This window comes from Engraulis encrasicolus, chromosome 3, assembly GCF_034702125.1.
Source record: "Engraulis encrasicolus isolate BLACKSEA-1 chromosome 3, IST_EnEncr_1.0, whole genome shotgun sequence".
Taxonomy (NCBI): domain Eukaryota; kingdom Metazoa; phylum Chordata; class Actinopteri; order Clupeiformes; family Engraulidae; genus Engraulis; species Engraulis encrasicolus.
The window spans coordinates 9,765,662-9,781,092 of record NC_085859.1 but is presented as its reverse complement, the minus strand read 5'-3'; the positions used below and the strand labels follow the sequence as shown (position 1 = coordinate 9,781,092).

At 41.6% G+C, this 15,431-nt stretch overlaps 1 protein-coding gene and 1 long non-coding RNA gene across 2 annotated transcripts; one reads left to right on the top strand and one right to left on the bottom strand.

Annotated features, from left to right (window-relative positions):
- Positions 1–5,960: 5,960 nt before the first annotated feature.
- Positions 5,961–8,526, bottom strand: LOC134446525 (major histocompatibility complex class I-related gene protein-like). The gene is made up of 4 exons (XM_063195889.1): positions 8,336–8,526; positions 7,464–7,718; positions 6,303–6,590; positions 5,961–6,110 (listed from the first exon to the last, which is right to left on the bottom strand). Exons 1-4 carry the CDS (start codon positions 8,391–8,393, stop codon positions 5,989–5,991), a joined length of 723 nt encoding a protein of 240 aa, XP_063051959.1. The 5' UTR covers positions 8,394–8,526; the 3' UTR covers positions 5,961–5,988.
- A 4,104-nt stretch (positions 8,527–12,630) lies between these two features.
- On the top strand, positions 12,631–13,750 carry LOC134445204 (uncharacterized). Its single transcript, XR_010034203.1, has 3 exons — positions 12,631–12,925; positions 13,009–13,082; positions 13,168–13,750. It is a non-coding gene; the product is annotated as an uncharacterized LOC134445204 (long non-coding RNA).
- The last annotated feature ends 1,681 nt before the right edge of the window (positions 13,751–15,431 follow it).

Below are 15,431 nucleotides of genomic sequence, written 5' to 3'. Positions count from 1 at the left end.
GCATACAGTACGTGTCTCAAAGCATTTGCAGACACTTTGGTCAATATCATTCATATCCTCCTCAGTGGTCTTTAGAGACACAGTTTTAGAAATTCACCCGGTAAACTCACATAAATGGAGCTCATACCCAACTCTATACATTTACGTAGAAAGAGCTCACAGATATCAAGACAGTTTACTCAGTATTTAGAAAGTTAATTTACATTCTGTAGTCAAATACTTGTACTGTAGCCTACGTCCATTGTCATCACTGTTGTCATGGCTGTCATCATGTTGTCATGGCACTGTTGTAGTGAGAGCAGAGCATCACCATGTGGATATGGTATAGGGTGACCAGATTTTTGTAGTCTAAAACCGGGACACTTCGCCGCGTAATTTATGTCAAGAGTTGGCGGGCGGGTCTGGGGGTCCTCCCGCAGAAAAATTTCCTGCATTCTAATCAATTTTATGGGGAGGAATGACAAATCGCACCTGACTTTACCTGATAAATATATGGAAAACAATACATGATTACCTGCCATAATTAATGCCTGGGACCTGGGACACACAACTTCAAACCGGGACTGCCCTGGTTAAACCGAGACGTCTGGTCACCCTAATATGGTATTAAAGTGTATATCGCAGGTTAACCACTACTTTGGATCAATGTGTACATACTGTATTCAATAAATGATCCACATATATAAGTCCCTCCAAAAACGATGTTAAACAACGATTTTTGTTGTTTGTTGTGGCAAATGTGGGTTTAACCGTAACCTGGCGACTACGTCAGGCGAGGCCATGGGTGAACGTTCTAATTTTATTTGCCTGGAATTTTACAGGCGAGGTGACGATCACTAATGATATAACGGCCGTGGCCTGCAGGCCGATAATAGAAATCGCAACTACCGGTAATCGTGCAGCTTTTCTCATGCAGGGCACTGTAACAACTTCCAAATGATTTAGTAACTTTTGGCCAACTAGTTTTAGTAGAAATGCTATTCATGCAGGGTTGCAAATTCTGATTGGGCCTATAGGCTAGACTATGCGACATGGGCTTCTTTTTTTGACTAGTCCCTTCTGATTTTTGGGCTTGCTTTTAATCATGTTTAATTAACTGCCAATATCGTGTCAGCTAAATGCAATAGGCTACCTAAATTACAAACAGCACAAACGGGTCTCTTGAAATGATCTGCGTAGCCTAAAATGTGGTGCTATTCGCCCGACTGGGTAGTGACTGTCCATGGTGCTGAACTCGCGTCAAACTTTACCTAGGTGCAAAACAGTAGGCTAAAGTATACCACCCGAGTCATGTCTGTTCTAGGCCTGTAGAATTACATGCAACTTCAATGAAGGTCACCCACATGCGTGTCACAAATCAATAGCATAGGTAACCCAAGCGGGACTAAGCGGCGGGACTATTTCGGTTAACCTATAGGCCTATTCCTTGAAAAAAAAAAAGTCAGAGTGTCACAAAGAAACTGCACTGTCCGTAATTATAGGCCTACCAAACGAAAGTATCCATATAGGCCTAGAAGAAATCAAGTCTTCAGTTTCAATAATCCACGTTGTGTGGAGCAAATGTAGCGCCTTCCAAGTCTCTCGCGGCCAAAAGTGACTAAGCTCACCTCTGATGATATAGCCCACTTATGTTCCAGGTTACTCACGGCACTGAGACGCTGCAGGATACTCCATGGAAAGTCTTCAAGTAATCCAAACAGAGCGGCTCAAGCAAGACAGTAAAACAACAATAGTCGCCAGATCAAATAAACATAAATACCAAAACTAGCCTATAGACCTATGTAGATTTGGTATGACGTTTGATAAAAGCATCTCATTCAGATGGCCAGGGAGAGAGGCAAACAATCTTTCAACAGCGTTGGCTGGAGCCGTCGAGTAGAGCCTTTTGGTTGTATCTTTTCAGTCTCTATTTTCCTACTACACGCGTTGGATCCACGTTTTTAGTTGCGTCCCAGCATCTCTATAAGAGGGTAGGCTAGGCTATGTCTGTCCGTCCGTCTGAAACGCGTTCTTCAAATTGTTCCCTTCTGTGTCCACAAGGTGGGAGAGTTGACTATTTGGCCCGGAGCACGCAGCTGATTGCATTGTGAGACAAGTGCAGCGCGAGTAATGCAAGTGCTGGTACATTGAATATAAGAAGCAGTGATAACGCGCCAGTTGCTCTAGCCAGGACAACTGAGGGGGCATTCAATTTTCAAGTTTGGGCCGTGGGAGGCAACTTCGTTTCGTTTTCACCAACACCACTGTGAAGTGTGTGTCACTATGTTCACGGTCTTTACCCCCTTATGAGACTTCGGCCCGAGGATGTCAAACGTGAGGGGGGCGCTTCATCATGTTGTGTATGATGTCACGTTGTGTAGCTCAACTATGAGAAACTTTGTCAGAAACTCGCGGCAATGACAATGAAACGTGGTGCTCGAAACAAGTAGACAAATGCGCCATTTGACATACGGTGTACTGATGTTCTCGGACGTATTGCAAGGGAGGTTCATTCGTTTTCTGCTGACGGCCGTGTGGACCGCACAGGTGCTTTCCGCTGTGCCCAGACAGATTGCTTTGCAGTCGTTTGAATTTGGTAATCTCTGGCACTCTTACAATGCAGCCGACCGACTGCTTTGCACCTTGCCGTTAAAAAGCTTGGAGCGAATGATTCACCCAACGGTTTTATTTCTTTCTATTATTTGTTGCTGTTTACATTCTTTCCCACTTGGACATGATGCTGAAATGGCGTGATAGACCTACTAAAGGTTGATACTAACAATGTCTGGTAATTTGTAGTGTAGGCCTACTTGAAATGTGAAATCACATGGTAGGCATACTTCTCCAAATTCAAGCTTTCGAGACTCGCACTTTTTTGAGGCAAGCGCAATCGCAACCCCCTTTTTTGGCATAGTTCGCACACTGGTAGGCTATTTTACTGCCTCACGGTCACATGACACCCTGTAGCGGTCATGATATAAATTGCCAATGATATTTATTTCATACCCGTACGGCATAATTCAATCACACACCGTACAGAATACAGGGCTACCGCTACTGCGGGCTACTGAATGGCCTCGCCTGACGTCACACAATAGATTAGAATTCTTTGAACATGTTACTGAAAATACACACTTTTCCTCATTATATTTCATTTTCTGATGCCCTGTTGCATGAAAAAAATGATGGATAATTATTGAAGTGGTAGAACAATCAAGGAAGTCCATTATTTTGAATAAAAATTAACCTGAGATATACACTTTAAATTGGAAACATGACCTATAATTTGTTGTAGCCTAGTCAGATTTGTTCATATGACATTTCGGTAACACTTTATTTTAGGGACACATCTATTAGCACTTATAGGCCTACATACAATGTTCCTGTATAAGTAACTTGTAAGGCATGTACAAAGCAAAATCAAACATTTGTTAGGCATGTATTCGCAAAGTCTTGTTCATGCACAATAAGGAATTTATTATCAATTTAACCTTAGTAAGGACCTAGTAGGCCTTAGCATTTGCTTAGTACATGCCTTACAAGTTACTTATGCAGGCATTAGCATTGTATGTGTTAGTGCTAATAGATGTACCGACATTTCTTGCATTTCTGGTTCTGTTTGACCACATTCCGAGGTCGCATAGTGCATAGGCCTCATGCAAACCCGATGATGGGTGTGTCTGAGTTATGACAATGAGATTCTACATGAGACTCAATTGTTGTCTCTGTTCATGGAAATCTAGACACAACCTCTAGCGGCAGCAAATATACTTTTCCTGGTGGGCTTGCATCTCACTATAGGGGATAATCATGGGGAGCAGAGCCATCATGGAGGATCTGTCCTCTAAAGAGGTTTGTTGTTGTTGATCTTTTTTCCCTATCGTATGTAGCAGGGCAGGCTTAGCATGGCTGAACTGACCTACAGTATTAACAGAGATAATTTAAGTATAGAGATATGCCAACATAGTAGGTTTCTATGGGCACCTAACGCGACCAGTTTCCGGTCTGCCTAAAGGGGCGTGTCATAATGCTCCTACAATGAATAGAACAGTCCTTAGGTCTGCCTAGGTCTGCCTAAGGGGGGGCATAATAGAACCAGGAAACAATGGGCCAATGGAACCTCTCTCTCTCTACTCTCTCTGGTATTAAGGCTACTTCAGCAGTCTGAACACCACAAGCTGGTTCCAAAAGCTTCAGCTTTGCTCCTGGAATTACCCCAGTCTGGCTCATCATGTTACATTTTAATGATGACAATAATAAATTTACAATAATACATTTTAAAGGCTCCGCCTTTCAAGATACTCAAGGAGACTTTACAGTAGTAGGACAGTAAACAAAGTAAATCAAATGCAACCAATACATGTTAAAAGCATAGCAGCAAGTAAAGTTAACAGTTGAAAAGCACAGAGACAAATCATACAGAACAACTGCCTCTTGATTTGGCTGGGAGACCAGTGAGGAAGGCATTGTGTTACATTTACTACCACAACAAAAAAGTAGAGATGCACCGGTTCCGGATCCGGCAGGACAATAGGGTTTTCATGCAGGATCCGGATCCGGCAGGATCTTAAGCAGTGGATCCGGTATCCGGCAGTTACCTAACAATCAGGATCTGGTGCATCTCTAGTTTTTATGTAGCCTAAGCTTTTCAGTCAGTCTTTCACAATCCCAATCACTGCATGGAGTGAAAGCCCTTTGGAAGCGGCCGTTGCAGGCAGTTTGGCAGCAAGCCAATGAGTCTAAAAAATAGTTTGAGACAACATACTAAAAAGGGCCCATGTGTGCGAGTCAACCCTTTCGTAGGATCCGGTATCCGGTTCTGGATCCGGCAGGATCCTAAAAATCAGGATCCGGTGCATCTCTACAAAAAAGCTACTTCCACCTTCACCGCTTCCAAAAAGTTCTGTTAAGTTGTTTATGAAATTGTAGGCTTTTCAGGAATCCCATTCAGTATACAGTTTTATAAAGCATTTTCTATTGTTGTGTCTTCCTGTACGGTGCCTGCAAATAGACGTTAGGAAATATGAGAAGTCAGTGTCTTAAAATGGGTCTCTCTCAATGAGAAGCTAAGAATGATGGATAAACACAATACAAAAAAATGCAAGGGGATGCATAATGTGTAGTACACACACACACACACACACACACACACACACACACACACACACACACACACACACACACACACACACACACACACACACACACACACACACACACACACACACACACTCTTGGATGCATTACTTTACTGTGACTTTGTTGTTATTTGTAACGAGCTAATGGAAATGACAATGAAATTCCAGAGACTTATGCCGAAACTCAAACTACATCTTCACAGTCTCATGTCCATCAGCCTATTTAACCCATTTTAGCCTGGAGACACATATATGCTGCATTCAGCCTCTTGATATTTGAGGGTTTTATTATAGGGTATTATTATTACTCTTATTATTATTAGAGCTGAAAGAACACATTCTAATGCAAAATGAGGGTCCTAGCTTTTAAATGCAACTTGTTTCATGTTTTCACGTGCTTTGGAGGAGATATTTAGGATTTCATAGGCAGAGGGCATCCTTTCCCAAAAAGGGCTTAGGCTAAAATGGGTTAATGGGTAACATCAGTGGCACAACAGCCCTGGTTGATGACTTGGATTACAAAGAACTTACTTGAGGCCACAGTATAGGAGGAGGTTGATATACGTGATGTTTGCGTACCTACATAAGGGCAAGTAGAAAGGTAGATTATATAATAGGCTACTGTGTATCACAAGAGACCAATGACTTTCACGCATACAGTATAACAATGTCAGTTCCTTCTTAGCAATAAATACGTAGGCAGAGGCGATTCTAGGATCAGATGGGACCCCAAGCAAAAATGCAAAAGAATGAACATTTGAACTAAAATCTGTTATTCACTATCTAGGGGCTTGGGGGCCCCAAGCGGCTGCCTGCCTTGCCTGGTGGCAAGATGCACCTCTGTACGTAGGTATGTGCAATATATATGAAGCTACTTACATCGGTTTCTCTTTCTCCATAGAATGAATCCAGTAGTGACTCCAGTCACACCTAGCACCAGTGACACTAGTGCAGATGGCACCATGGCCACTAAAGGCCCTTCTGGTTCATCCTCTATGGCAGACATGAAAAAAATCTGTCAAATCATACACTCCTATTCCTACAACGTCACTGAAACCCTTTTAAAGACATCTTTTTTTTCCTTTTCATTTTTTCTTTTTAATCACAGTCTTGTTTTTATAGAACCACAAAAAACTAATGCTATACTATTCCTGCACATTTTTGTCCACAGACAAATAGAAGTACCTAATCCAAAATCCAGTTTGTTGTCCAGGCTGAGGTGTTGAGCTGTGCAGGTGTAGTGATGCTGCTGTAGCTCCTCTGTGCTGACCTCCAGGCTCTTCCTCATCTGGTACGTCTCATCTCCATTAGGTAGCAGCTCCCCCCCACTGATCTGGTGGTCAGGCACAGGCTGGCCGTCTCTGAGCAGGGTCAGGTTGATGTGACGGGGGTAGAAGCCAGTGGCCAGGCAGGTCACTCTGACCCCTCCAGAGTCTGGGAGTCTCTTCTGGAGGAGTCGTACTCTGGGCTTCACTGCAATGGATGAGACGTCAAAACCTTTACTATAAATTAATTTATCTGGGAGTACTTTTCGCAATTACAATCGCAGCCTAAAGACAACATGTCTTTCAGGAATGCCTCCTCATTCTGTCAGTACCCAGGTAGCCCCATTAGTAAATGCATTCATTGTTAACTGAAAGATACAGTTAACAGTCTTACCTCTTCTTCTCACATCATTTTGTCGTGCATGGAGGTTATTTTTCAGTGTTTTGATGCACATGGGGCTGTATATATTTGTATGCATCCACTGTAGTTGTATTCTTTCTATATGGTCAAACGGTGATGACCATATACCCTCAAACTGAACTTCTTCCTGCTGCACACTGAAATGAAGCCATCCGTTGTCTTCCCCATTGAATGCATCAAAGGTTTTAAATACACCAGGGGTCCCATTGTTATGTAGCTGACAACCAGCCAACCGCTGCTGTACTTGTATTGCTATAGGGGGAACAAAAATGAAGACAATCATACAGTCAGATTGCCTATATAACATTGTTAATTACAATTCGTTGCCATTGCCATTGCCATTGCCATTGCCATTGCCATCTGGCTAAAAGAAATTGTGCAGCTATGCAATGTAAGGGCAACACGCACATGCACAAACTATGTAGATTGTAGTAGGGAGCAAGCTTCACTCAGAGTTCATTAATTACTTCGAGGGTGCTGACCCAAATGAAAACTTAAAATTAAACAAAAGAGCGGCGCACCTAGCATCAAGTGTCTTTTATTTGCACAATTGTGCAAATAAAAGACTGTGAAAGTAAAAGAAAGAGGGGTGCACCTTGCATCAAGAGTCTTTTTTTGATGCAAGGTTCACCCCTCTTTTTTTTAAATCTACAGAATTACCATGAGTGCTGTTGAGAAGATGTCTAAAGAAGAAAACTCTTTCCTTCATGTTTTGGTGCTGCTCTCCAAAAATGTGTTTAGCGTCTTGCTGCTCTTCATGGCCGTGTTTGGATTGCAATTTTCTATAGATCGGCTTCCCCACATCAGAGTCGTAGTAAAACAGTTGGATGTCGTCCAGCATGACCACCGCACTGAATTCTGGGAAAGGCGTGTCTCCGATGATGAGTGTTGACAGAACCCAGAGTGAGTGAGATCCTGAGAAGAAGGTTGCACTGATCTTATTTTTTTTTTCAGTAAATGCCACCATACGTACTGTTGTATTTGGCCTGTCATGTAAGTTTACTGAAAGAGAAAACATGTACTCCTGTAGGCCCTATACACCTATTATGACATGTAACTTTGGGACATCATTGAAGATCCATTGATCAGAGCTTTGTTCATGTCTACGTATGGAAGGGCTTCCTATAACGATTAGAGGGAAGTGTTTAGACCTAATACATGACGGCCGTGTCAGGTTCTAGTATGGACACGACTTACATGCAATTTGCAAACGCGTCCCACCTCAACGCGGAATGCTTTCTTTTCTTTTTTTTGCAATTGCGTGAAATAAATACGCTTTTGCATGAGGACAGTTTGAAAACCCTCACATGCAGACAAAGAGAGAAATCGAACTTCTTCAAAAACAGATAGGCACATTTCATCACACTTTGGAGCCACACTGCTGTCCCAAGAAAATATTCCTAAAAAATCAGTCATGGAATGTTATGATTTGATATTCTTTAAGCTATACGGCAGGCGAACATATACATTTTTCTTTTTGCAGAACATTTCTGATGTTACAGTATTGAAACAAAATTAGAAGAGAACCTTACCTGTTTTCGCCGTCATTAACATGTGGAATGACAAGCCAAAAGTCTGTAGTCTCAACATGGTGTATACTGTATTGGTATAGTTTTTATAATTGTTGTTTCCAGTTACCGCTATACACAAAAATGTGCCTACAGTTACGGTCAGTGCTACCTGTACTATGTGACACAAATTCTCCACCTTGACTTGCTGAACAGCACTGCCCATGTTTTCAAAAGGGGATAGGCTACATTTGGTGATATAAAAGGTGATAGTAGTAGCTAGCCTACATATGTAAGAAGAATTACAAAAACAAAAGATTGAACACCAAAAGTATAAAAGTTTGCGTTTCTGTTTCCAGAGCCTCTGGAGTCAATGTCATACAATACATACATGCTATGGGACTGCCCTGGGTTAGACATTAAAGTTGGCCTATACTGTTACTGAAAGAGAATACATCGATAAAAATAACTGCTTTGGTGCAAAGGTCGTGTGGTTGCAAGGTGATAACTATTGTGTTGGTTTCACAATGCCCTATCAACCATCCATTATTTATATTTCCCTTTCTTATACTTGAACTCTGGCACAGTTTACTGACTATAGTGTGTCATTGCATTGCTGTATTATACACTGCTGCTGCCTTCTTGTGACTTAAATGTATCACTGCAGGCCAAGGTTCTGGCCAGACTCAAAAATAATAGAGCAGTCAAACCTGCACAACAGTAACTAATTAATATTATATAACATAAAAGAATGAACTTCTTTGTTATGAATATTTTTTTAATTAATAGAATAACTCATAAAAAACACTCATCTTGTCCCTTAGCTCTTTCTATAAAAAAGGGAACACATTGTGAAGCCGCAAAATAACCTTTTCCTTTTGGATTCATTTTAGTGTTTGTGTGTGCTAATATGTAGTAAATTCATCAGCATACAGTACATGTTGAAAAGCTTTAGCTGCCTGTCACATTCTGTTCATATGCACTTCTGATTAGAGTTTACCCACTAATAGATCATTTTTACTCACATTGGGCACATTTTAAGCACATTGGAGCTACCATTTACCTTTGATGGAAATGACTGAAATGTAAGTATTAAGTCTGAACATGTACCATTCCCATCCATTTTTAATATACACATACATAAATAAATATTGAGTACGTCCCAGATTTTTATTCTTGCCCACTCCACTATGACTGAAGTTTGTCACCTCTGCCGTAGCCTCTTAGTGCAGATGGGGTCGCGGCGGGCCTATTCACTATTTGCTGAAAAGACTCAACTACATCATAACAACATTGCTATGACAGTGCCGAGAGCCTTAAGTAACAGATTAAGACATAGACATTACAATTTTGGTGTAAGTAAGTAGTAAGGTTATAACATAGGTGCTGCACTAAGGGGTTAAGGCAAAAAAGCATGACTACTTGTCAAATCCACATAGTCTGAGCTATATTGTCATATGAGCCATGACTGCGTCTAGTGATCATAGGGTGAGCGGTTAGGCCGTCAGACTTGCATCCCAGAGGTTGCCGGTTCGACTCCCGACCCGCCAGGTTGGTGGGGGGAGTAATCAACCAGTGCTCTCCCCCATCCTCCTCCATGACTGAGGTACCCTGAGCATGGTACCGTCCCACCGCACTGCTCCCCATTGGGCGCCACTGAGGGCTGCCCCCTTGCACGGGTGAGGCATAAATGCAATTTCGTTGTGTGCAGTGTTCACTTGTGTGCTGTGGAGTGCTGTGTCACAATGACAATGGGAGTTGGAGTTTCACAATGGGTTTTCACTTTATAATACAACATTAAAACATAAAACTTAAAGATTGAAATATTAGGTTGGGTCAATATTATGTCATTCAGAGCAACAACACCTCACAGCTACATCACTCTCTTTTGAACGCAGAAAGTTTCTTTTCATCATTATTACAGAGGTCAAAAGGTCATTCAGATTTAAAGAGGCCAGAGCAGTGATTCTCAAAGTGTGGTCCGGGGACCACTGGTGGTCTGCAACAGAGTTCAGGTGGTCCGCAAGGGGTTTTCTACTTTTCCAAGACAAGCTAGCAATAGGCTATACTTATGACATTATTTCAAAGCCATGCATAGCTGTCCACCACAACAAGACAGGATTGTAATGTGAATTAAAAATAAGTGATCTGCATCGAAATCAGCAGTGTCAAATTAGCACCCGTCAACTGTTGATTCAGTTTCTGATTCAGACTCAGTCCCTGATCATTTTTGGGGAGGCAACGTGGTCCTTGGCCTGAAAAAGTTTGAGGAACACTGCCATAGATAAACAAAGCTGCATAGCTGCACACTACCACACCCTGGGTGACTACTGTACACACACACTTGATACTGACAAAGTATAGCTCCACTGACTCACATGACTGAGAACACATACAATATTGTATGTGTGTGTTCAGGGCCTGGGAAGAGCAGTCAACCCATGAACAGAATGTGAAAGGCAGTGCAGTGATTATTTCAGATTGTTAGAACACTTCATCATTATAGGCTAGTGACAATGGCCTCAACATTTTGAGACACCCCAACCGGAGGTAGAACAAAACCCAATAATGTTTTTCCTCATCTCTAATGTGTCCCATACATGAAAATGATTCTTGGCCAAAGTGATTTTAAAGCTAAGCCTAAAAATTGTACACATTTCCATATGCACCTCCAAACAAAAAAAGCACCCAAAATGGGACTTCTCCGTATGGGACTAGATATACAAAAAAAACATGCAGAAAATTACCAGAAGCTCTGAGAGCTTTGAGAATTGGTATGCTTGTGCCCAGGGGCTACCTGCAACAGATAGAAGTAGTTGAAGTTGACCATCTTGATGTATGAAGGAGATATAGGCATTTAATCACACACCTAAAATAGGCGGAAAATGAAAAAAAGTGATATTTATACAGAATGTCATCATTTACATTGTAATTGCTTTGTCAGGGAATGTCATATGCACACATATAATATCTTGATGGAAAGGTGAGATTGTTCTGAATCCAGCAATATCTCATTTGTATATGAAGAGTTCAGATGCAAAACCCCCTAACTCCATTTCTGAAGACCTGCACTTCTATATTTTTAGAGAACCCCGTTGTTGGTTTGGTTGACATTTATGTACTTGATAATACATATAAATAGTTATATTAAATAAATACAATTAAGAAATATGCAATTTTGATAGCTGTGTATTAAATAAAATTGAATTAAGATTATTTTCTGAAAAGGCACTTAGGGGGTTTTGCATCTGAACTCTTCATATATTTTCTGAATATTAAAGATGGCATATCGTTAAATGTATGAGGTGCCCAGAATGAAAAAAATCGAAAGGGAGTTACAGGACCTATTTCAATGCACTTAAGTGGTGACAGGAATGCTCACAATTGTATTACAGTAGGCTATATTACTTCAAATAAACTTATTATTAGTGTGTGGTGCTATAGACTATGCTTGAATGAAGAATCAGATTAGGGTAAAAATATATTTATCACTAGTGTATATATATATACACGTATACAGTATATATATCATTTCTTGCACATCTGTAGGTATTGTTAAGCTGGAAAGTGCAGTGACTCCACCTACTTCCATTGCCTTGCAACTAGCTCATCATAATATTGCATCACTCCTTTCAGGTAGATATGATAGAGGAAGGGGAAATAGAGTGGATGTTATTCAATTTGTTCAGAGATCTTTTATCTTCCACGAAGTGAAGCTCTCCAGTTCTTCTCCCATGAAAGAGCCAGCTATATATATATTTATATATATATTTCTTGCATCTGTAAGCTGGAAAAGATGAGATTGTGCTGAATCTAACATTACCTAATATTTATATATATTCTCAACATTGATGATGGTACATCGTTCAATACATAATGTGTCCAAAAAAGAAAGAAAATGAACCAGTCCATTCCATAGATATAAAAGTTCAAAGGCTGGTTCATTAATTAACCGTAGTGGTGCTCTGAAGCCTAGTATATATTTAAGTTTAATATTATTAACCAATACAACACAGTGAGGGAAGTATATGGTATGGTACACTGCACCAACATACCACTGATGTATACAGGTATTGTAAAATCGATCAATCAATCAAAGTACATCATGATACAAAATTGCCATTCAATGTCCTAACGATTAGAGAAAGAAAAAAGAGAAGAAAGAATGAATTGTGTACTGTACTGTATCACTTAAGGCAGATGAGAATAAACCTTTTCACATTTCTTTTTAAAATAAGATGATTGTGATGGGATGCGCAATCGCATGGATACCGGAGCTGGGGAATAGGTGCGCACTGATTATTATGGGCAGTATTTAAGGGGCTTGGCCTGGAGGTTGGCACATGCCTGGTTTCCTTCGGGGAGAACAGTCCTTGTTTCGTCGTGGGATTTGGCGTGGAAGGCCGAAGACTATCGCGTGGTGAGTGCGTTGTGCCTATCTGGTAGTTTTGGCTGCTTTGATGACCTTTTTCTGACTGCGTAATTCGCTTGCTCTGCAGTGTATCCAAACGGTGCTTTGGTGCCTCGGTTGCCAGAGGGGTTGCGTTGCCCTGTGGGAAGCTGCCAGCTGACTCGTGGGGTGGCTAGCTTTGTGGCAGTGTCTCTGGATGCTAGGTAAGTTACCGTAGGACTCGGTGGGTTGCTTAGATTGCATGGTGTAGCCCTTGTCTAATTCCTCTCCATTGGTTTTGGAACAGCAGCGGAATGTGGCGCGTTTGTGTTCGGAGCTCACAATGGATAGTGGCCTTGTAGAACCATCTCCAGCCTAACGGTATGTATCTCTTCCTCGCCTTGCTGCTAGCATGGGGCATTAGTGAACCTGATAACTTAGTGTGGTTTTGTTATTAACTTAACAGATCTGCGGCTACTTGGAGATTCTGTCCCTCGACTTCCCACGGCGTCGGTGGCTGCTGTTTTGTTTCGGTCCGGCTCACGCTCGGGATTCGTCAACCCGGCGGGCTCTCGCTACCTTTGATAAGGGAACGCACATCTGTGACTGTGTTTCTGAGTGCCTCTTGTCCATGTTGTTTATTTCTGTGGTCCATGTGTATATCAAATACTCGAAAGCACTGATAAGTCCGTCTCCCAGAACGTGCCTTCTGCCAATCTTATTGTAACATAGGGGAGCGTGATTTGGAGTGTACTATTTGTTCCCCTTTGTGGGTTGGGCTATCGCATGGTACTTGGTGGGGTCCAGTCTGCATTGTCCCCCCACATTTAGTATTTACATTTAAGCATTGCCACAATACGAGTGGCAGGAGTTTGTGCGCATTACTTACTGTGAATAATTGTATCACTGTCTCTTCTTCTCTCTCTCACCTCTCTCTCTTTCCTATCGGACAGTATTAACATTTAAGCATTGCCACAATACTAGTGGCAGGAGTTTGTGCGCATTACTTACTGTGAATAATTGTATCACTGTCTCTTCTTCTCTCTCTCACCTCTCTCTCTTTCCTATCGGGCAGTATTAACATTTAAGCATTGCCACAATACTAGTGGCAGGAGTTTGTGTGCCTTACTTACTGTGAATAATTGTACCATTGTCCCTCTCTCTCTCTCTCCTCTTCTCTCTCGCTCCTCTTTCTCTCTCTTTTGGGACAGGAGACCGACCCCTCATCCCAGCGTGTGCTGTTGGCGTCCCAGGTGGTGGAATTCTGCACTTTTCCTTTGCTGTGAGCACATGGGTGATTTGAGTTTGATTATCTATCTTAGTGTAGTAATTGTGTGATTCCATTTATTTAATTTCTTTTGATTTCTTGCTTTGGTGTGATTTACTTTCTTTTTATTGTGTGTATTTTGAGTTTCTTTCTATTTCTTTTTGCCAACGTGTACCGTTTGGGCGGGGCCCGCTCCGCTACTCCCCCTTACTGCTTAGCTCTCTTTATTACTCCACAGTCGTGGAGCAGGCCCTTGGGCCCGTGGGCATTAGGGCAGTGCTGCCCGTGTATTGGGAGTGTGTATGTGTGTGGGTGTGTATGTGTGTGTGTGAGTGGGGGAAAGGGGTCATCTGTGTTGTGGGGATATTATTGTGATGTACTGCGGACCTCTGTAAAATAAATATTCATTTTGTTGGGGAAGCATACTTCTCTTGCCTCTGAGTATCTGTGAACCAGTGTGCCTTACTTGAAGTCTATCTTCATTATTATCTTAGTTAATTTAACTTTTGCTCTGGGGGAAATAGCCCTCAGGGCTGGCGTAGTCGGGTGTGGGCTTCAGCCCAAATTGTCAAAGTAGGCCTGCTACATAGTATCGGGGCAGTTCTAATTTGGACAGGAAGCTGGTTCCAGCATTTTGCATAATGACTAAATGCCATCTCACCCTGTCTAGATCTGGTCAGTATAGGGAATTTAAGTTCATTACATTTCCCTGACTCTTTTATCCAATGGCTACATTCAGTGTGTGTGGAAAATACAGAGTGCAGGCTTATACGGTTATAAGAGTTGAGCATGAAGATAAATACTCCTAGAAGATATGATTGTGTATGATATGTGTGATATGTGTGTTTTCAGCTTCTTAAAAGTTGAGGGGGATGACCAAACTCTTGTATCAGCTGGTAACTTGTCAGACCATTGGGATTACCTTGTCAGAGGCCAAGGCCAGACTGTTGGTGTTACAATATTGCGAAGCAACATTACGTTTTAGTGCAGCCTCAGATAAAATGAAACAGTTCCTTCCAGGAGAGAATTGCACTCAAGGTACAGAACCTGAGTGGCATATTGGGTCAGGTACAGTCTGATTTTCTGTATATTGAACAGTGTAAAAGAGCATCAGTAATTTAAGCGGTGTTTTCAGAATAGATGGGCAGTCATAAATAATAACACCCAGGTTTATGTAGCGTTTTCTGGGGTAACAGTGGTTGACCTCATGTCTTGCTTGATATAATGGCAGATGATGGTGGTGTTGCTTCATCCATGTGGCCAGGTCTGAGAGACAGGCAGATAGACACATAGACATTGCAAAAAGGCGGAACCAAGACAATGCATTAGAGCATTATAACACCCTAATTTTCCCAGCTATTTATTGTAATTCAAGTTGTAGACATTGAATGCATAGCTTGAAATGGTACAAAGGTAATTAGACATCTAGAGGTGAAAGAGATGTTCTGAAACGTTTGTAGTGT